The sequence below is a fragment of the Phodopus roborovskii genome, unplaced genomic scaffold, assembly GCF_943737965.1.
Source record: "Phodopus roborovskii unplaced genomic scaffold, PHOROB, whole genome shotgun sequence".
Taxonomy (NCBI): domain Eukaryota; kingdom Metazoa; phylum Chordata; class Mammalia; order Rodentia; family Cricetidae; genus Phodopus; species Phodopus roborovskii.
The window spans coordinates 39,024,741-39,046,724 of record NW_026126418.1 but is presented as its reverse complement, the minus strand read 5'-3'; the positions used below and the strand labels follow the sequence as shown (position 1 = coordinate 39,046,724).

The 21,984-nt window shown below is 39.4% G+C and overlaps 1 protein-coding gene across 1 annotated transcript in view; it reads right to left on the bottom strand.

Annotated features, from left to right (window-relative positions):
* The window catches only part of Slc38a11 (solute carrier family 38 member 11), a 40,591-nt gene that overhangs the window by 6,925 nt on the left and 11,682 nt on the right, over window positions 1-21,984 (bottom strand). The window contains exons 7-10 of the mRNA XM_051183994.1: window positions 10,795-10,865; window positions 9,974-10,135; window positions 6,490-6,602; window positions 3,203-3,334 (exon numbers count right to left, since the gene is read on the bottom strand). Of these exons, the coding sequence (XP_051039951.1) occupies window positions 3,203-3,334; window positions 6,490-6,602; window positions 9,974-10,135; window positions 10,795-10,865 (478 nt within the window). The remainder of the gene's footprint in view (window positions 1-3,202; window positions 3,335-6,489; window positions 6,603-9,973; window positions 10,136-10,794; window positions 10,866-21,984) is intronic.

Below are 21,984 nucleotides of genomic sequence, written 5' to 3'. Positions count from 1 at the left end.
TGAAACTTGCTGTTTCGGCTAGACTGACTAGCTATTGGGGCAGGAGAAATGGTTCAGTGAGAAGAGCACTCGCTGCTCTTGCAGAGGACCCAGGTTCAGTTCCAAGCACCCACATAGCCACTTACAACAGTTCCTAGCTCCAGTTTCAGGATATTTGGTGCCTCTCTTCATGCCTCTGTGAGTACCAGGAATGCACTTTTAGTGCATTTACACAAATGCAGGCAAAACATTCATACTCATAAGAATAAATACTTTTTAAAAAACAGAAATTATCAGGCTGGCAAGATGGTCCAGTGGGTAAAAGTTCTTGCAGAACAAGTATGACAGCTTGAGTTCAATCTCCAAACCCTGTGATGGCAGGAGATAACCAACTCCAAAATACTGTTCAATGACCCTTCTGTGTATAGACAGTGGCATACATGTGCCTGCTTGCTCTCTTCTTGCTTGCTTTGTCTCTCTCTTACACACACACACACACACACACACACACACACACTCACACACACACACACACCATGAATACATGGTAAATACCTGAAACATTTAAAAAAACAAAGTCAATGAACTTTGACAACTCAAATGAGCTATTTCATAAAGCCAGGACGAAAACAAACAACAACCACAACAAAAACTGTGTGGCAATGTTGTGGCTTGTATGAGAAATAGGCCCATGTATTTGGACACCTGGTCCCCAGATGGTAGTGCTGTTTGGAAGAGTCATGAATCCTTTAGATGTGGCCTTGATGGAGGAAGTACATTTTGGGGGGCTGGCTTTGCAGTTTTTATAGTGTGCGCCCATTTCCTGACCTCTCTGGGTATTTCTTGTGTACTGTAGGGGCTCATTATTTCAGATATCTGTACAATGTAATTGAAATATTATTACTATTGACAACACTGGTGTGTGTGTGTGTGTGTGAGAGAGAGAAAAGTATGTATATCTATTCTTTAATTTAGTTTCTGCTTCTATTCTAGTGGATACTCTTATATTCATGAATATTTCTAGGTCCTAAACTGTGGTCACAGGGCATAATCATTCATGCAATCATTTGGGTCTCATGTCCCTAGCTTAGTGCCCAGTGTGGTGGACCACGGAGAAAGTCATTATATAATGCTTGTCTTCAAAGAGTTTACCACTTGATAAGTAAAGATAATTCAAGGACAGTTCAAATATCACATGGTCTAAGATCTTATATAAAAGTTATTTTATTAAGTTAAACAGGGACCATTCACAGAAATCAAGACTACCATGTAATTTTAGTTCTGGTTCACCCCTCTCCCATTTATTTTGAGATGAAGTCTTGCTAAATAGCTCAGATTGTATTCAAGCAATCCCCTAGCTTAGTCTCCTGAGAAGCCAACTTGCTGGAACTATAAGGCTGCATCAACATACCAAAGAAAACGGTTTTCCTGTTGTTATATAATGGAGAATTCCCCAGTGTCCCTAGTGTCTGGCATTTGGGGAACATGGACATTCTCCCTTTTGCATTTCATCTGATACAAGAAAAGTCCAAAGTATTTGTTCCTTCACAGGCTATCCTCCTGCTTTTGTCTGAAACTTCAATTCACATTGTCATTGGGAAAGCATAGTAACATGAGTATGGATAATAAGCCCTCATTTATCCTGTGGTTCTTACAGCCAAGAGTGTAAGATGTGCTGGAGTCTCTCCTGCATAACTCTACCCTCTCTGTGGCGCATGACCAGGAGATACTAACTGGTTTCATTCTGATTAGAAATACTGTAAGGCTTGTGGAGAGGGAAGAATAATGACCCTGTATTAGTGGTTTTCATCCAATTACTATCTCATCAAATGGCACCAATATCCTAGCTTCACAAAGTAAAGTGGAATAATTCTTGATGTGCTCTTTTGTTCCTCTGTGTTCCCAGTGGAATCGGTCACTAAAGTGTGTTAGCATTTTTCTGTGTGTGTTCTTCATCATTGACACAGCAGTTGAAAGTTCATGTTGGTGGGGAAGGTTAGATTCTTATAACTTCCTTCCATCACTGTATCTCTACTGTGTAGTACAGAGTAATCGCTCAAGGACTATATGGTCATTGGATAAATGAGTTAGAAGTTATAGTTAACAATAGTCTTCATAGGATTTAGACAGACATAGAAAAATAATCATTGTAGGAAAAGGAATGAATGGAAAAACAATTAGGATAAAAGAGAAGAGAAAAGACTGACACGGCACAGTCACATGCTGAAAATAAATCTGGCAGCTAAGGGACACTTTGAAGAAGTACACTGGAAACAAGTTTCCATAAAGGCAAGGACTGGGTTACTGAACAACATTTCCGATTGTTTTGAAACAAAAAGATCAGTGAAAACATGCCATAGTAGAGTCCTGCATCTGTGTGGTTAGAGATGACAAAAGAAAAGTCTGGAGGGAGAGAAAAAATATTTAAAGGAAAAGAAGTTTGGGTCATCCAAAGTGGTTATGTGATTATTCTTTCTATAATTTCAACACATCCACTAGGCATTTCAATTCCACTTACAGTGAAGGGTGTAAGTCAACTGGAGAAATACCTGGACAGTACAGGGATAAGACATGTAGTCATGGAATTTTTGACACTTTTAGTACGACATATTTTTGTTGTGAGGGATTGTTCTGAACATCATGAGATATTATGTGTCCCTGGCTTCTTACTATATACCCATAGCATTACCACCCTGTTAGACAACCAAAGATGTCTTGGGACATTACAAATGCCACCCTCCTGTGTGGGAAGCAAAATCACCTCCTTTGAGAAGCACTGCTATAAAATATATGCTTCCATAAACAGCAGAGTGACATCATTATCAATCTTTTTTATTATTATGTTGCAAACAGATTTCATTATACTTCAGAAAGTGATATATATATATACACACATGGAAAGCACATTTTATATTAGAGATTTGTAAAAGAAATTTTCAGAAAGGATGGTGTAGTGAGATAGTCCTTCTGTGGCACTGACCATGCCCATTGGGGGGTGGAGCCATGGGCGGAAGTGACCTTTGGAAGGAAGTTGGAGGGAGAGCCGGGAATAGCTCTCTTGCTGGCGTGACTAGGACAAGAGAGGATCGGGTTGAATTTCCTGGTGTTCATCTGTCTAGGTTGTAAGTTATTTCTCCCTGAATAAACATCTATTCGGCCTATTTGTTTATCCTGATCCTTATTTAACCAAGATAGGATGGAGCAAGTCTTTCAATGTACTTACATTGAGTTCTAAGACTATTCCAAGGCAATCAATCAGCAATGACACCAGCGTGGCTGCAGTAACGATAACCACTGTTAAGATGATGTGGAACACTGATGAAGGATTCCCACCAAAAAACACATTGGCAATGACCTGGCAAATAAACAGAGTAGTTTGAGAGGTGTTCTTAAGGCTTACTGGAATCAGCAAGAGGCTTTCACACTGGTGCCACAAGTATATAAACCACCAACAGTAAGGCACTTCACTAAACCTTAGGTCACTAGGAATGTTTCTGTCTTTTCAAAGATATTACACACCCACATACATAGCAATAATGAGAATTCTTTGCTGTGAATGTTGTCAGTGTCCTAAGCTATAGAACCAGAGCATGGCACACCAGTGTTGTAATACACAATTTTTTTTTTTTTTTTTTTTTTTTTTTTTTTTTTTTTTGATAAGAAAGCTCTGAAAGTTGCCTACCCTTTTTGATCTGGGAAGACTGTCATGAAAGCAAACTACAAATACTAATTGATTATTTAATGGCCTCTAAGGGCTTACCCTCTTAATGATACTGGAGGAGTGCTACTATCCTTTATTAAGAGGAAATCAAGTTTATAAAAATGAAACCCACAAAGAGGAAAGGCAAATTAAGGATAGTTTATTACTATTTTCCAAGAATACAGAGATCAGGAAACTAATCTATAGTCACTTATTGGATGCATTCCACACTGATAAATTTACATTAAGAGAATGTCAAAAGAATAATTCTTGGTCTCAAGAATTGGCTTCCCAATAGAAGATCCACAACTTGTATAAATAAACAAAAAGAGATCCATTTGTGGATGTATTAAAAAAGGCCAAGTAGAATTTAGAAGGTTCTTTGGTTGTCTAGAATGGTCTCCTCTGCGGAGTTGAGGAAGAACTGGATGAACGTGTAAGGAGCAGATGAAGACCTGAGTGAATGTGTAATATTGACATAAGCACAGCCTTGTTAAGAATCCCAATGCCTCAGTCTAATGTGATTGGCAAAACTTCCCCAAGTCAGCAAATGCTGACAAAAAGTACACTCTGTCATTTGTTCTTTCTCCTAGGATTTATACCCTGAGATCTTCCACCAGCACTAGCTACTCTTCCTTATTCTAAATATAATAAACACAATAGTTTCTGGGTTGTCATAGTAGGCGCCCTCCATCACAGCAAGCACACCCCACCCAAGCTGAACAATTCTGCATGTGTATCTGTGTTTCTCCATTCCCATCAGGTTTCTAGGACTATGGCACACAGGTCATGGCAGTCTCCATTAAAGTATCCTTCTTTTTGCACTTCTGAAATGTGAGTGGCCTATCCGAGCTTGAGGTGGGGATACAATTTAGAGCAGAATTACAAGCTGAGGCCACAGAATAAGTAAGAGCAAAGGGGGAAGAATAAGAACATTATCTATGGAGGACAGAAAGAAGACTCTGAACAGAATGATGACCATGTACAAATGACCAGTGAAGCAAGAGCTGTCAATACAGAGAGAGCGTCAGGTGCTGGGTACTAGACAATGACAACTGTTGAAAAATTACCTAGCCAGATGATATCCCCACAGATCAGCTGCTTCAATGCTGCTGGCAGAGACTTAATGGTGATACCAATAGCTTAGATGATATAAATTTGCTGTTTTCCCAGATTTATCTTCTTTAAACACAACTGTTCCATACATCTCTAAGATGTTATGAGGATGAAATAACCACATAGGCAAGACCAGAGGCATACAGTCATTTTATCCTCTTTATATGTGCCTGGCTATTTTACCTATGAATAGAAATGGTTGCAGCATTGATGTTGGCTGTGTTTGTGTGTATATGTGTGCAGACCGCAACAGCATCCCTCTGTGAGGTATATGCTTCCAGGGCAAAGATCTTGGTTTCATTCTGCTTCCCTGTTATGGCAGATAGGATGGAAAACTGATTTACACATAGGAAAAATAGATGCTGAAGGCAAAGTGACCCATCCACACATGGCTGACAAGAAGGCATACAAGCTTGCACCATCCACTCATGTTGATCTGCAGACTCGAGCTGAACCCGAAGTGCTGGGCAGATGCTGAATGAACAGCATTTCCCAATCAATAGTTAACAAAACTTTGGAAGAATCTTGAAGCTTAAGGCTCTGCAGACAGGACACTCTACTTCTGTGAAGGAAGGGCAGTAGCTATTTGTGAATAGGAGTGAAACTGCAAAGAATGCACAGCACTGAACACCCTCTCTGTGTCCCAGCACTGGTTCTCATTACCACAACTGGCCTGCAGTGAGAAGCCTTAGGATTAGATAGGGGATTTAAGGCTCTGTTGGTGGTTCACTTCATGTGTTACAGGCAGTCACACAATGCATTGCATTAACAGCCTACAGGGATAGATCCTGACTCAGCCCTTTCCACGGGGTGCTTATAGGTGCTGCAACTCAGCACAGTGGCTATCTAGCCAACAGCATTAGAGATTCCTGACAAGCCATGTTACCCAGTGTTAATTACACAAGGATAGATTCTCATTTGTCTACGTAACTGCCTGCTTTTGTAAACATCTAAAGTTTACATAAAACATTTATAGAAAAATATACATCAAAGAATATCTATAGACCTAAAGGTTTAAGTTGAAGTTTGATTCTCCATGGAACATAATATACTTTTCAAACAGACAGTCAAGTACTCTGTCTGGCCTATGGTAAATAAGCAATGACTTAGGAAAGATCGTAGCAAAAATGAGAACAATTTCTTTTAACTTTCATCCTTAAATATGTTTTTTCATTCCTTTAAAAATGAAGACGACCACTTTGGTTTGGTGGTTCTGAAGGATTCTGTTCACTTGGGAACCAAGAGGTATGTTTGTGTTTATGATCATCTAGATTCAACCCTGGATTTACAGTCACAATATAAAAGAGAAGAGAAGAGAAGAGAAGAGAAGAGAAGAGAAGGCAAGCTACCCAAGTGAGCACCTGGCTGAAATGGCTAGATTAAGTAGGAATCAGCAGCTGGGGAAAGGGAAGGGAAGGCCAGGGGATGGAGAGGTTTAGGGTAGGGGGTGGGGGTGAGAAGTGCTGAGGTAACCTGGCAAGCCATTTGTCTCAGGTTTCTTTGGTACCTAACAATAGTCATCTGTAGATGATTCATTTGTAGATTCTGATACATACAGCTTAAAGAGAAGGTTGTATGAATCTATCACCTGTCATCATGACTTTAGGGAGTTTACATATTGAATTATTGGTGACTTTGTAAATAAATGTAGTAGAGCAGTGCAGGGCAAAGGGCTGAGAAGAGCCTATGCTTACCTCTCTAGTGACAAAGCATTCAATCGGGTATGTCAAAATGACAGTGATTCCAAAACAAAACCTTCCAAAGGTCACCAGGTCATCACTTCTGCAGTAATTTTCAAATAAGTCTCCTGGAGGACAAGAATGATATATTTATTTGCAAGGTATTGGGGGTAACTAACAAATGAGATATTCTTTTGCATAAAAGTGGCAACCTATTACTTCATTTCATATAATTAAAAAAATAGATTGCCAGATCGAAGTACAGCACACTGCCTTCTGTAGCTCTGCATTTAGTCACTGCTATTAAAATTAGTACATGTTCCACTTGAAGGTATAGTCATCACTGGTAGAGTTTTTATTTATCTGGAAAGTTTGCCTTTAAGTTGTGCCAATTTTTGAAAAAACACTTTGTCCATTGTGGGTTTTTTTTTTTATTTATTTATAACAGAATCAACTCCCTAAATTCTTATGCACTGCCTTTATAAATGGCTTCTGGTCTTTGTTCCTGGTGATTGTGTTATTTTAAACAAATGCCTATTAAAATAAACAAATTTCTCTTTGAAATACTATTTTTAGGTGGAGGACAATCCCACAAGGAAGAGTAGGACCAGGCCATGTGGGGAACTGAGTTTCCTGCACTTGAGGTATAGGTCCAGATCATAAGCTCAGGGCCAAGCCAAGAAATTCAGAAGGTACACTGTCTTTCATGTCATTTGATGCACCCAAGTGTAAATGCAGATTTCACTGGCTCAAATTTGAAAATAAGACCAATTCCAGGAAAGGACACTAAGTTTAATGATTTCTGAACGAAGTAACAGTATATATATCTAGCTCTCTTCAGGCCTCTTTACTTCCTAAACATATATGGTTAAGTTTGGACACAGCAGTTGCCATTTCTCAACTAAGCCAATTAGAAAATTAGATGAAAGCTGCATAGTTTCCCACACTGCTGCAAGTAACTCTGCTTGTTTGTATTAAACAGTGAGGCGGCCAGTGAGGTGGCAACCATTTGCACTTCCTCTTTCCAAGACACACTTCAAGTGGCCATGTCCCCTCCCTCCACCAGCAACACCATATATGTCTGACTTTTCTGGTGTTCCTTCTGGGCAGAAGAAGATGACAACACAAAGCAGTAATGGCGGAGAACAGCTTCAACATTGATTGAGGGTCCAATACTGTGAGAAACCCAAGAACAGAGGTTCCCATTGCTGTCCTCCCCTAATAACCAGGCCCTGGGTCTGTTTTGAAGTCACAATATCTAGCAATGGGATGCTAGGCTTCCTGCTGCCTTATTGGCTTGAATTTAACCCAATGAACAGGGGAACATGTAGTTTGCACAAAAAAAGATCATCAGATCGACCTAAAGAGAAATGAGCTAACGAAGCAAATGTCAGCTCATTTTAGCTGGAATCTTAAATGAGTGTCAGGGAATTATAGCTAAAGGGGGGGGGGGGGAAACAAGGGCAAGAACAATGACACCAAACACATGTCAGCTTTACTATATAAAGATGTGTGTGGGAGATAGAACGTGTGTGTGTGTGTGTGTGTGTGTGTGTGTGTGTATGAATGTATGTAGTGTATGCACATAGGTGTGTGGGTATTTGCACCTGTGCATGGGCTTCTGGAAGCCAGCAGAGGACATCAGGTACCCTGCTTTATCATGCTCTGCCTTATTATTTTTAAGAGAATCTCTCACTGAGGATAGGCTATGGCAGCCAGGAAGCCCAAGTGATCATACTGTCTCTCCCCACGTCCCAGAACAGGTACGTGTGGACACACTCAGCTTAAGGAGCTCCTGTCACACTTCTCTTTTAGAAAGTGTTGCTGTGTAGCACAGGCTAGCCATCCTCCTGCCTTGGCCTCTCATGTGTTGGGATTATGGATGTTAGTGACTATGCACAGCTGTCATACATACTTAATTACAGTCAGGCAATTACCACTGCTAAAAACACTAGGAAGGTATTACTAGCAAAACCAAACATCTATAAACTGTATGCAGGAGCCCTTAGGCTGTTCAACTTGGCATACTATGTAGCAATTGTGATTGGGACATGGCAGTGCTTGAAACAGGTCTTATCTAGACTTTGAAGGTTGCTTTTAACTGCATTATCCTGGAATGAATATATACACATATGTACACACATATATATGTTGGAACATATATATGATATATATCACAATATGTATGTGTATGTACATATGTATATATATATACACATATATTACTGCATTGGTACCACATTATCTATAGTTTTTTAAAAATATTTCTTATTTTCTGAGAAATATATGCACACAAGCACAGTGAATTATGATCTCTGTGCAGATCAAAGGCACCCCAAGAGTACCACAGTGTCACAGAAAACTGAGTCAAGAGGAGCTAGACTCTAAGAGACTATTGGAGGCTCTGTGTTGATCAAAACTGGGGAGGCAGACAGACAGGGTGGGCAGAATATCTGAACTTGAGCTTCAGAAGACCACATGCATTCTGGTTGTTACCAGCCAGCTGGGGCAAGTTACTTCTCTTTCTGTATAAGCAGGAAGTAGAACTAGTTATTCCACTTACCTTTAAAGGGTTGTGGGAAGGTCAAGTGAGATACTAGACCTGCAAAAGCTTCGGAATATATGAATCATAACGTTTGGCCTGCTGTCAGGCTACCCTGACTATTACACCCTGAATGATTGGATGACAGGATCAAAAGCAGTAAAGGGAAGACCACCTAGTTACCAGGCCTGAGAGAAAGAAGAAGAAAGAAGTCACTTTGAAGTCAGGGAGGGAAAGGACTGGCTTTATAGGAAATATGATGTTTGTGATTTAGTCCAGAATGAGACAGTTAAGCAGAAATATCCCACAGGCTGGAGATGAAAAGGAAGGCCTGAGCTAGAAGGAGAATGAGGAAATCACCCAGACTGTTTGTCAACAGAAAAGCATGACTCCAGTGTCTGGGTGGGATAGGGGATTAGAAAGTCCTTAGGAAGGAAACAAAATTAAAACACACACACACACACACACACACACACACACACACACACACACACACACACACACACAGAGAGAGAGAGAGAGAGAGAGAGAGAGAGAGAGAAACCCGTGCCAGTACAGTCCAGTCATTCTCCCCTCCAGCGGAAGGCAGTTCAGTTCAGCTCGCTGACTCGGAGAGGTTCAAAAGGACGAGAACCAGACAGGTGATCAGCTCAGCACTGGGAGGCTCTGTGTGCCCAGGAAAGGAAAAGTACAGACTGGTAGTGGAGAGGGGAGCCAGAGTTCATGTCTGGAAACAAACAGATGTGTCTGGAAGCAGAGAGTATGGGGTCACAGAATTAAAGTCCCAGAGGTTAAGAGAAAAATTATGGAGCCAAGCATAGAGAGGCAGAAGGGTAGAGCAGAGAGTTGGTGGGACCGGGTTGGGGTCAGACAGACCCCCAAGAAAACTGCTCCAGATATGCTGGTGCCAGTCCACACACGCACCAAGATAGGATGTGGTTTAGTCTCTCATTTTACCTTGAGTGAAGCCGGTAAAAGTCAAATACCCACAAGTGGCAAAGAGCACACAGATAAACACAGAAACCAAGATGGACGTGTGGATGATCCGGCACCACTTAGCTACCGTGGGCTCTTCAAGAGAACCATAGATTAGGAAGCAGTTATGGTGGCAAATGAATGCTGTAACATAAAAGAAAACAAAAATCATTACTGGGGACACTGTGGGACTGTGTCCTCTGAAAAGTCGAGAGATGCATATTGCCTTAGAATTTCAAGTACCTAAAATGAAATATATTAATTTTGTAACACTAAATAATCCAGAGAGTAAGTGTTCTAATAAGCCTACAAATGAGAAACTACACAGAAGGCTTGCCTGATCTCTTCATGCCACTGTCGACATGAACAACGCCTGTCCAATTTCTCTTCCATTTTTCCCTCTTTCTAATGGCCCTTCTTATCTTAAGGAAAATCTGTAAGTGACTTTCCTGGGCATCAGGAACATAGAGGAGATATAGATATCCAGCCAAGTATTAATCCTTTCTGCAACTTTGAAGGTGTCTATGACATTTGCTAGACTTCCCAGTTAGGAAACACACTAACTGTAATGAATGTCCAGCTGGGAAACACTTTTCTCCAATTAGAAGCAAATTTTAGTAACAAACGAGGAAGGCCAATAACAGGCAAGAAAGGTTTGAGTCTAATTTTATATTAACACAAACCAGATTGTGTGCTGGTAAGGGGGAATCCAAACTTAAAAGACCTGCTATAGGCATACCGGGAACAGCACCTCTTCACGGATGGAATCATACTGAGGAAGGATTGTGAAGCCAGGTACTCACCAAAAGACATCACCCCGATAGCCTGGATGGCGTTGGGTTTTGCAATCACCCAAGCATCTTCTGTCTTTGGTCTAGAAGAAAATCAGTTAATTAGATACATTGTTAAACAAGTATAATAATAGTTTATTGGAGAATAAGAAATAGCATTGCACATGAGAATTGAGTATCTTTCAATGGGAACTTAATAAGGGGGTGAGAGAGACGGTGATGAGTTTAGAAGCATTTGCTATTCTTGCAGAGGACCTAGGTATGATGCCTAGCACTTACATGGTGGCTCACAGTCATCTGTAACTCTAATTCCCAGGGATCTAATGCCCTCTTATGAACTCAGGCAATTCAGCACAGATACCCATGATACACACAGAGACAGACAGACAGACAGACATACACACACACACACACACACAAACAAACACACACATACACACACACACACCCACCAAGCAGGAAAAATACCTATCCATATAAAATAACTTGCCAAAAAAGAAAGATATTAATAAGGGCTTCCATTCATCTTATCAACATACATTTCCTGGGGACATCAGCATCTCCTCAACCCCAGCACTCTAAAATGCCTGTGAGTGCTTGGAAAGAGTCTATATTTATACATGTAAAGTATGCACTGACCATGTTTTTTGGGGGAATTGATTTGCTCAATCAGTTTAACAACAGAGTTATTATGGAGTCTTCTCACAAGATCCCGGGGGAGATATTAAATTACCAATATCCTGTAACTACTGTTTATTCACCTCTTCAGTTTTTCAGATTTAATTAATCTGAAATTTATGTGAGTTGAAGCTGAGAGGGTACTGACTATTTCTTGGAGAATATACTCTAGTCCATTTGTTTTTTGCAGGTGCACTCAAGAATTATCATCATTAAGGCCAGACATAGTGGTGCACACCTTTAGCCATAGCACTCAGGAGGCAGAGGCAGGTGGATGTCTATGAATTCAAGGCTAGCCTGGTTTACAAAGTGATTTCTAGGCCAGCCAGGGCCACACAGTGAGACCCTGTGTCAAAACCAAACCAAAACCAAAAGAATTATTTCATCTAACGTTAAGATAGTCTCTGCATTATGATCTAGTTTGCTTAGCTTCTTGGCATGGCTCATTCAAAATCTCTTCAGATATTGGTCTCAAGTTTCCACCTGTTAGTGTTCTTCTTAAAGGAGTTTTGCACACACACACACACACACACACACACACACACACACACACACCAGAAGTTATTGCTTTTTTTCATTCATTCATTCATTTATTCTGAGAGAGTCTCACTGTCTAGCCAGGCTGGCCTCAAACTTGTGATCCACCTGACTTAGCTTTTATAGTTTGGGCTTAAAAGTGTGGCTTTATCATGTCCAGTTAGTCACTCACTTTAAATCCTCAAGCAACATATCCTAGTGGAATTAAATGTTCAGCATCAGCATGGACTGACCTGCCTAGTAAATACTCTTGCCTCTACTTCCAGTAATAGTGAATAGTACAGGTTTGAGTCTGTTCTTCTGGACTCTGCTATTTGTTGGCTAAGGTATTCTTTTAGTTAAGTTAATTGATCTGTGTTTCAATTTCTGCATATGTGAAATGAGAATAACCATAGTATCTAATTTCCCAAGTTATTTTACAGATTAAATGAAATAAAACATGTAAATCTTCTGAAAGAGGGATTGTAAGACAACATATATTCAACATATATGTAGTTATTAGTTTTATCAGTACTATTTATTAATATTGATTAATACTCTTTCTTACACATTCAATGGTAGATAAATGTTCACAAATATCACATACTTCTATAGACAGGTTTGAATGAGACTCAAAAGAATGCATGGAGATAGACAAGATGCTCACTAGAGAGCATGAGGGTCCTGGAGGGTTAAATAAAAAGGGGAATTCTCAAGATGAAAACTCAACTTCCATGTTTGTTACTCATTGTCTGTATGAAGAGGGCACAAATGACTTCAATTTGCTTTGTCAAAGTTTGTGGAATTTGTGCAGTATATCATCTTTCTATAAATGAAACGAACAGCTCTAAGGGGGGAAAAAGAGCCTTACAGAAAAGCCAGTCTGAGAGGAGGCCTCCCACTGTTCCCTGACCTGCTGGGAATATCTGCTCTTGGAGTAGGAGTTACTGCCACCTGCTGCCTCCAAGGCTCTTTCCAATCAGCCGGGCAAATTCCAGCTTTAATGTGCAATGTGCACACTTATTTAATATACTTATAAAATGATCCACATTGGGCAATACTAACTGAAGACTATCTAAGTTTCTAATATATTGAGTGAGTAATGTATTCCAAATCTAGGAAAAGGAATAATGGGATGTTGCCTTCCAATCATTTGCAACAACCTAGGAGTGAGTTCAGCAACAATTAGTTCCACAGAGAGGGAGGGAGGAAGAGACAGAGAAGAAAGAGAGGTGAGAAGGAATGGATATATCTCCCTGGTATAATTTATGCAATGTGATTAATTTTGATACCCAGCCTGTATGAAAACAAATGAAGTTATGGTTCTTCTATGTTTAGACTATAGATGTCAAATACAGAAATATTAACAATGCATCCAAGTAATGTATATGATTAAAATGTCACCAAAAATGTCCTTCCTAATCACTGCCAGAGTAGTCTCATAGTAACACCTGTTAATGTGTTTAACACATTAATAGATTAGTGTGGGAAGGCATATGGATTTTAGCCCATATATAAAAACTCATGATTCCATCTTTATACTCATCAACACACGCAGCAAGCTGTTAAAGAATTACCTTATCCCAGGGAAGAAAATCTACAACAAACATATAAGTAATGAATGTGGAACTTAAAGGGTAGAAATGTTACAACTAAAAGAAGAAACTAGAAAAGACGATTTCATATCCAATTGTTGGTTCTCACTTAGTTCAAGAAGTCAATGAGAAAATGCCTAATCCCAAAAAAAGTGTAGCTTATTTGTGCGCACCATGATTGTGAACATAGACAATTCTAGGGTTCCTGTGGTCAGCTGTTGGCGTTCATGGGGTATTTAACAGAAGGTTGAATATAAATTCAGCACACACACACACACACACACACACACACACACACACCAGTAAAGTTGATGTAGACAACTGACATGTTTTAAAGAGCGGTACTGACAACAAAAAGCCCTATTTTAAAGGAAGTTTTAACACCATATTATACTTCTATTAAAGATAAAAAGAAATGTAAAGATATACCATGTCTATATTCTGCAAGAAAGACTCAATATTACATACATGCCGATTCTCCCAAATTAGTATTCAAAGGATAAAGTGTATTGAAGAACAAATTATATAAAAAAAAGATAATATCAGAATCTTAAGGCAAAGATTGGTAAATGACAAAATCAATTAAAGGTAGTGTAAAACATTTGTAAACAATATAATCCATTTGCACAGTTAAGAATATAGATATTTAACTGGAGAAAGGGATTATGGATTAATCACACAAAATCAATGAAGTGATTATTACCTCATTTATAGTAAATATTCTGTGATTCAATAAGAAAAATAAAGCATGATGAGCAATGGGTGAATCAGTTGGTAGGGAAGGAATCAAGACCAAGCTAATAAACATTAATCTTAATTTTTTGTGTGTCAGATACCAGGGAAATGAACTTCTTCATGCTAGGCAAGCATCCTACCACTGAGCTATATCCCCGGATATTTTCCACTTTTTTGAAATAGGATCTTGCTAAGTCTAAATGGCCAGCCAGGCCTTCAACTCCCTTCGTAGCCCAGGCAGTCCTTGAATTTGCCATCTGTCTGATTAAGTTTTCCTAGTAATCGGACTTACAGATATATCCCATCATGTCATTTGCTTCAATTGTTAAGTGCTAAAATAGAAATGGATGGACAAGTGTGGCCACTGCAACCTGTTACATTAGGTTTCCTTAGTTTCAACCTTTCTTTTTTTTTTTTTTTTTTGTGGCATATAGCCCAGTCTAGCCAAGAGTTCACTATATAGCTGAGGATGACCTCCAGCTCCAGAAAGCAGGGATAACAGGCATGCACCAATATGCCCAGTTTGATGTGGTACTGGAGATCAAATCCAGAGTTTTGTGCTTGCCAGGTAAGTACTCTACCAGCTGACCTATGTCCATAGACTAATCAAATGAAAACAGTGCAGGGGAATTCAAATCTATATTTGTGCAGACAGAGGAAATACCATGAACATTTTGAAGCTCTAGGAACAGTAAGATAAAAGATTGAAAGTTTAATAACAGCCCAGATTTCATAATAAGCTCAAATATTATAAATATAAACATTCAAGAAGCATATCAAACTCGAGTGATTTCAGTGATGTTTACTCTGATGAACATGATAGTAACCTTTAAAGACTAAGGAGGCAGACTGGTACTTAACACATTTGTGTGTTATCACTGCAAGTGATAACGTGTCAAGTACAGACATTTGAGCAAATTTCATGAACAACTAGGACTGCCTTTTTATAGAGAACTGCAGCCCATATACATGATCAGGGAACTTACACTGTTACTTTCAGAATTGTTTGAGCCCCTGGATATGTTTTTCATATGGTGAAGTAGCTTGGGAAATAAGCGTGGGTATGAATGTGTGCATTTCAAATTATTTGCAAGTAGTGGGAAATTAGCTTTCCATGATTTTATCAAATTAAACTTTCATTGGATGTATAAACAGGCACACATACTTAATACCCAATTTTGGGTTTTCTGTGAAGGAATATTTTTAAGGTTTGATTCACAGATTTCTCCCCAAGGCTTTCATCAAAGCACTAACACACTGGCTCTTACCTTTTCTCCTTTTAGTCTTCTGATCACATATAGAGAAACAGAAACTAGAAACTGACAGGTAAAGAAGTCCTGCAGGTAGAAAATCTATCATGTTTTTTCATCTGCATAAAATTCTACATGTGTATGGGGGTACCATGTGATGTTTTTGTAATACATACATACACACATACACACGTACGTACGTACATACCTCTAGTAACAACCATTCATCTCTTTAACTTTTAGGAGAGCAACTTCGTTGGCTTTTTTTGGGGGGGACTATACAGCCTTAGCCAGCCTGGAATTCCTATAGATCTGCCTATTTCTGCCTCCTGTGTGCTAGAAGTAAAGGCATGTACCACCAAGCCCTGCCTCGGAAAAACTTTTAAAATATCTCACAAATAAATGAGATCATATGGTACTTGTCTTTCTGTTTGTGACATATTTTACACTTCCCGTTCGATGTTATGGCAAATGACACAACTTCATTTTATTTTATTTTTTTATGGTAGAATTGTATTATGTTGTATGTGTTTGTTGTATTTTCCTTTCATCAGTGGGTGGACACTTAGATTGCTTCTATACCTTCATTATTATTAAAAATATTGCAGTAAATAATTAGGTAATTTTTGAGAGTTACTTATCCATCTATGGTGACAATTCTTGGTTGTCAACTTTACTGATCTGGAATTAACTAAAACCCCAAAATGGGGCACACCTGTGAGGAATTTTTGCTTGATTTGCAGTGGGAAGATCTACTTCTAATATAAGGACATGGAAAAAGGAAGCTTTTGCATTCCACCTGCTTTCTTCCCCCTTGCTAGCAAATCCATTCCTTCATTGGCCCTAGAACCTACTTCTTTGGGAATTCATAGCTACTGAAGACCAGCTGAGAAATCCAGCCTCATGAACTAAGTACTAGATTCTTGGAACTTCCATTCATAGGCAGTCATTGTTGGATTAGCTGGACCACAGCCTGCAAGTTATTTTAATACCCCCCCTTCTCTCTCTCTCTCTCTCTCTCTCTCTCTCTCTCTCTCTCTCTCTCTCTCTCTCTCTTCAAAGTTATATTCTGTTACTCTAGAGAACCCTTACGAATACACCATCCCTCTCCATTAGATCAAGCCTCTTATTCTTCACAGCAGAGTGTAAATTCCACATAAAAGGAAATAACTTCTGTAAGGCATATTTTTTTTTTTAAATAAGTGATTGAATTTGTACTTAGAATTTCATGAAAGCCAATAATAAAACATTTAAACCTAGAGAGATGGCTTGGGAGTTGAAAGCACTTCCTGCTCTTCCAGAGGATTCCAGTTCCATTCCAGGAGCCATGTTGGATAGCTCACAATAGCCTTCTGGTCTTCCTGGGTGTACACACACACACACACACACACACACACACACACACACACACACAAACACACACACTCTCTCTCAAGACTCACTCTTAAATTTGGCTTTCTAATTAAACCAGAGTAGAAAGGCCACATGGACTTCCCTTCTGTCCTGAGATGTTATTAAAGAAATTTAAACAGTTCATAAGAGAGAAGTTGGTGGCAGAAGAGACAGCATTGGGGAAAAAGGAAAAGTGGATATTTACATTGTAACTGTTGAGAGTCATATAGAGGACTCTCACCTTGAGAAAGAGTGGCTTTGCAAGAGGGGATTGTGTGTAGTGTACAAGGCTGACAGAGTAGGGAAGAGGTGAAGGGGAGTCCTAGAGTGGTGGGTGGTGGTGCCGGAGCAAACTGACATGCAGTCAGTCTGTCTAGAAGGCACAGCAGGACATCTCTGTCAGGCTGATCCATTATCTTATCTCCCTCAGTGTTTGGAAAAGGCAGGGAAACAAAAGGGATCAAGTCTAAAAGTCAAACAGGGTAAACTAATTAAAACAAAACCAAAGGCAGGAGTAGAACATGCAGAAAAGGGAGAAGGGGGCTGAAAGGAAGGGTAGAAGAGGAAAAGGCGCTTAATTTTAAAAGCTTATGTGAAGAGGGAAGATATAATTTAGGGCCTGGCATTTAGCAATTTGCAGCCTTCAAAAAGAATGATTGCTTCCTTTACATAAAATATGTGAACAGATGTTAATTTATATAATTCTTGTTTAGTCCTTTTGGTGAGGGAGAGGAGTGCTGGGGATGGAAGTCAGTGTTTCCTATATGCTAATCACAAAGCTATACATAGTCCTGTATGCTTTTTAAGAAAAAAATTATTTTTAATCGTTTTTATTCATATGTGTGTCTGTGGGAGTACATGCCTTGTGTAGGCATGCCTGTAGAGGCCAGGCGAAGAAGCAGGATCTGGAATGAGGATCTGGAGTTGTACAGCTGGCTGTGAGCTGCTGGATGTGGGTGTTTGTTTGGATTCTTGGATCCAGACATTTTATCTTGACTGGAAACTTAACATTTGTTATCTTTGTAACAGCCGAGGAAATCAGCAGTGATGTCCTGTCAAATAAACCTGTCTTCACAGATTGATGAAAGCAAGCATCTGGCTGTACATCTGGACATAGTGTCTTACCTGAAATCCCAGCATTCATTTGGCAGAGGCAAATGGATGTCTGTAAGTTTGGGGCTAGCCTGGTCTACACAGAGCACTTCAGGACAGCCTGAGCTAAATATTGAGCCCCTGTCTCAAATAAATAACAGGGTATTGCTCCTGGGTCTTAGGAAATGGTACTTCAGGGTCAGGAGGCTAGGGACTTTTTGCCTTCTAAGAGCACTTGAACCCTTAAGTTGGGGGGGGGGGGAGAGTGGGGGGATAGCTTCCCAATAATCCAGAACCTGATTTTTTTTTTCTTACACACTTTATAAATTAACAGCTTCCACCAGACACAGCTGAGAGTTAAATGCTCTGGATACCCCCAGACACAGCTCAGGGTTTCCTGTTTTCTGTCAAAAGCTGAAGAACCAGCAGACCTGACCACCACCCAGCTCCCAGCAGGCTCCTCAGCCGCTGTCTGCCTTCCCAGCTCATTTGTGTCCGGCTCTGGGAAAATCGGTGCTCTCGATTACTCTCAATGCCAAAACAGAATTCATTTATTTTAACTAAAATTTTCAAAAGTAGATTTACATTTTCAGAAAAATTAATCTTTTTTGCCAAAATTTAGTTTTGGTCTTACATACAAAAAAAAAAAAAAAAAAAAAAAAAATGATCCCTGAGAAAAATCTTGTAATCATGAATGTGTTCTGTTATTAACGGAAGATATTACCTTCCTTTGGTTCTTATTTATCATCTATCGTTTGATTCCCCTGCCAACTCTTCAAGTGTTCGTTGATTTGGTACAAACAGGTAGGTGGGAATAGAGTAGGACTTTGCTTTTACAAATATTGATTATTATTTTCACTGTTGGTATTAGTGTATATGTTTTTGTGTCTGTATTTGCAGGGGACCATAATTATCAGAGTGTATAAGAATGTGTGCATGTAAAGATCAGAGGCCAAAAGGAGTGTTTTCCTAGGTTACTTTCCACCTTACCATTTGAGATGGGTCCTTCCAATGAACCTGCAGCTTGTTGGCTGGTTTAGACTGACTAGCCAGCAAGCCCAGGAATTTCCCTGTCTCCATCTCTCTAGCACTAGGATTACAGATATTCACCAATGATTTGGCTTTTCATAGGGGTACTGGGGATTTGAACTCAGGCTGCCTTGCTTGGGATGCAGACAAATTACTGACCATATTATCTCCCCAATCCCCTAATTTTTTAATACTATGAATATTTGTTAGAATTATTAGTTTTATTTCATTTCCCGATGTTTCTATCTCCAGCTCTAACCCTCAATAAACTTTAGTAGACCCACAAAGGAGGACTGGGTTGCACCTGCCTCTGTTGCTCCACAACCTAGTATAACTGTCATTTTTCAGGGGACAGTGTCTCTTCCATATTTCTGATCATTGATGCTTTGATGTCTTTTGGGACCACTCATTTTCCTATTCAGTCTGGATGCATTACTGGCCACAGTGACCCCATTCTTAGCTCCGAGGGTGGGAACCTGTGACTTGATCTCAGGCAATTCAGCACAGATCCTGGGATAAGAATCCTTACTGATCCTCATCAGAGCTAACTGGAAAAAATCCTTGCAGTGGAGAGGAATCCCCTGAAAGGGAAAATTCTTTCTCTTTCTGTGGACTTAGACCTGAATAGATATGCGTTGAGAATGCCTGCTGTTGCCTTGTGACAGCAAGAAGTTCAAAGAAGAAGAAGAACAAAGATGAAAAGAAAAGTTGTGCCTGACTTCATTAACTGAGCTGCTGGATACAACCATTCCCATAACCACACCCAACAACTAGCCTTATAGTTGTGTTAGTAAAAGTTCAGTGATCCACACCCTTCAATCTAATCATTCTCCTCCTCAGATATGTACTTTTTCATATTTTTACCCACATTTCCTGGTTCTCTCTTGAATCCCTTCTAGTTTATTGAGTTGTAGAATTTTAGGCTTAGAATGGGCAGAATAATGAAATTAATGGTATTCTAGGGCACAGTTTGTATATGTAAATGTTTGTTAAAAGCATGGATGTACATACTACAGTTATGTTTAGAATGCTAAGTTATTGATTAAAATGCTGAAACAGAGATGTCATATAAAGGAGAATGGTTTCAAATTTGATTTCATGTTATTATTTCCATACTGGTTGTAAGACAGGAATATTAGTGACATCCTAAGTAGAGTTTTTTGTTTTTTTGTTTTTGTTTTGTTTTTTTAAAATAATGCCTCATATTTGAGTTAGGTGAAATCCCAAGTGTATTACTGCATTTTTATATTTATGAACTTTCTGAAAAACAATTAAATTGCCTTGCTTCTTCAGTTTTTATAAAGCAAAGACCTAGAGAATACAATAAAACTGAACATAATTTCCAAGAAGACCTGAGAGCTGTGAGGCTGTGGCTATTTGAAATCGTATCAGAAAGCAGAATTTATGGCCCTGTGAGTTATGGAAAAGGAAATTGAATTGTGTTTTATTTTTAAACACAACCACTAAAAAGATGTTTCCATGGTAACCAGGTCAATACCAGCAGCCATTACAGACCTGCCGGTCTTCTGATAGTGGGTTTAAAGACATTTTTTTCAAATACCATTTTAGAAGACCTAGAGGGAGAAAAACCTACAGTTTTTCTGATCACTCATCTGAACTGAAAATGAAGAAAAGCACATGTGGTGTATTGGATTTCTCATGTTTTATGGATGGTAAGCATCTATGCCTGTCTTATTTTCAGAAAGAAGCCTGCTTGACTAGCTTCTGTGCCAGCCTCTACACAGATTTCATTAGCCTGATTGTAAATAGGGCAAGCAGAAGTTGTTTGCAGAACTGTTCAAACAGAAATAAAGGGTGGCACCTTATGAGAGAACATAGTTCTTAGACATCTAAATATTGGAAGAGTTAAATAAATATTCCCCCATTATTATAAAGACTCAGTCTCAGATAAAATATTATATCACCAGTAGAGGAAATTAAGACTACATTTTGTTTGGGACCAAGACAAACAAATAGCTCTTTAAGCTCTTTGACCACCACATCTGCTCTTTTAGCCAGACAGGAAATGCTCATCCCTTCCTCTTTTCCCCTGACAGTTATCTACAGTATTACTTTCCCCACTAAATTGGAAGACTCTTGAGAGTAAAGACATTGAATTTCTCTTTGTATTCTTAATGATCTGTCACATGGCATGTTCCATATTAAAAAAAAAAAAAAACAAAAAACTTAAAAACACAAACGAGGAATGATTTATCAACTATAGGGCAGCAGTTAGAAAGAAAATTCTCTGGTTTCACTTTGGGAAGTAGGTGCAGCTGTGGTATGTTTGTTGCCAGTCTCGGGGTTAGAGCCTCTGTCTAGCTCCTTGCTCATGGATCCTGTAAATGTTACATAAGGAGTCCTGGTCCCTAGACAGATGAGTCAGAACCTCTATGGGTAGGGCCCTGGCACCCCAGTCATTCTAGCTAGTCAGGTGAGTATAATGTGCACTGGAGTTGGGGAATCAATGTTTGCTACTTCTGGACCATAACTGAGTTCTGATTCATTAATTTCTCAAAGGTAGGTAAAAAGGGGGACCCTAAGAGGGACATACATGGAGGGCCCCTGGAAGGGAAAATAGTTAAGATCTCCTGGGTAAACTGGGAGGAGAAGTAGAATAGAAGGGATAGGGGGATGGGAACCTGAGGGATCAAGAAGACCAAGGGACAGAGCTGGAGAGCAATGAAAGACACATCTTGATAGAGGGAGTCATTATGGTATTAGAGAGAAATCTGGTGCCAGAGAAATTCTCAGGAATCATAAGGATGACCCCAGATAAGACTTCTACCAACAGTGGAAAGAGTATCTGAACAGGCCTTCCCCTTTAATCAGATTAGTACTACCCTAATTTTCATCATAGAACCTACATCCAGTAACTGATGCAGTGACCCACAGCCAAATATTTAGGCTCAGGA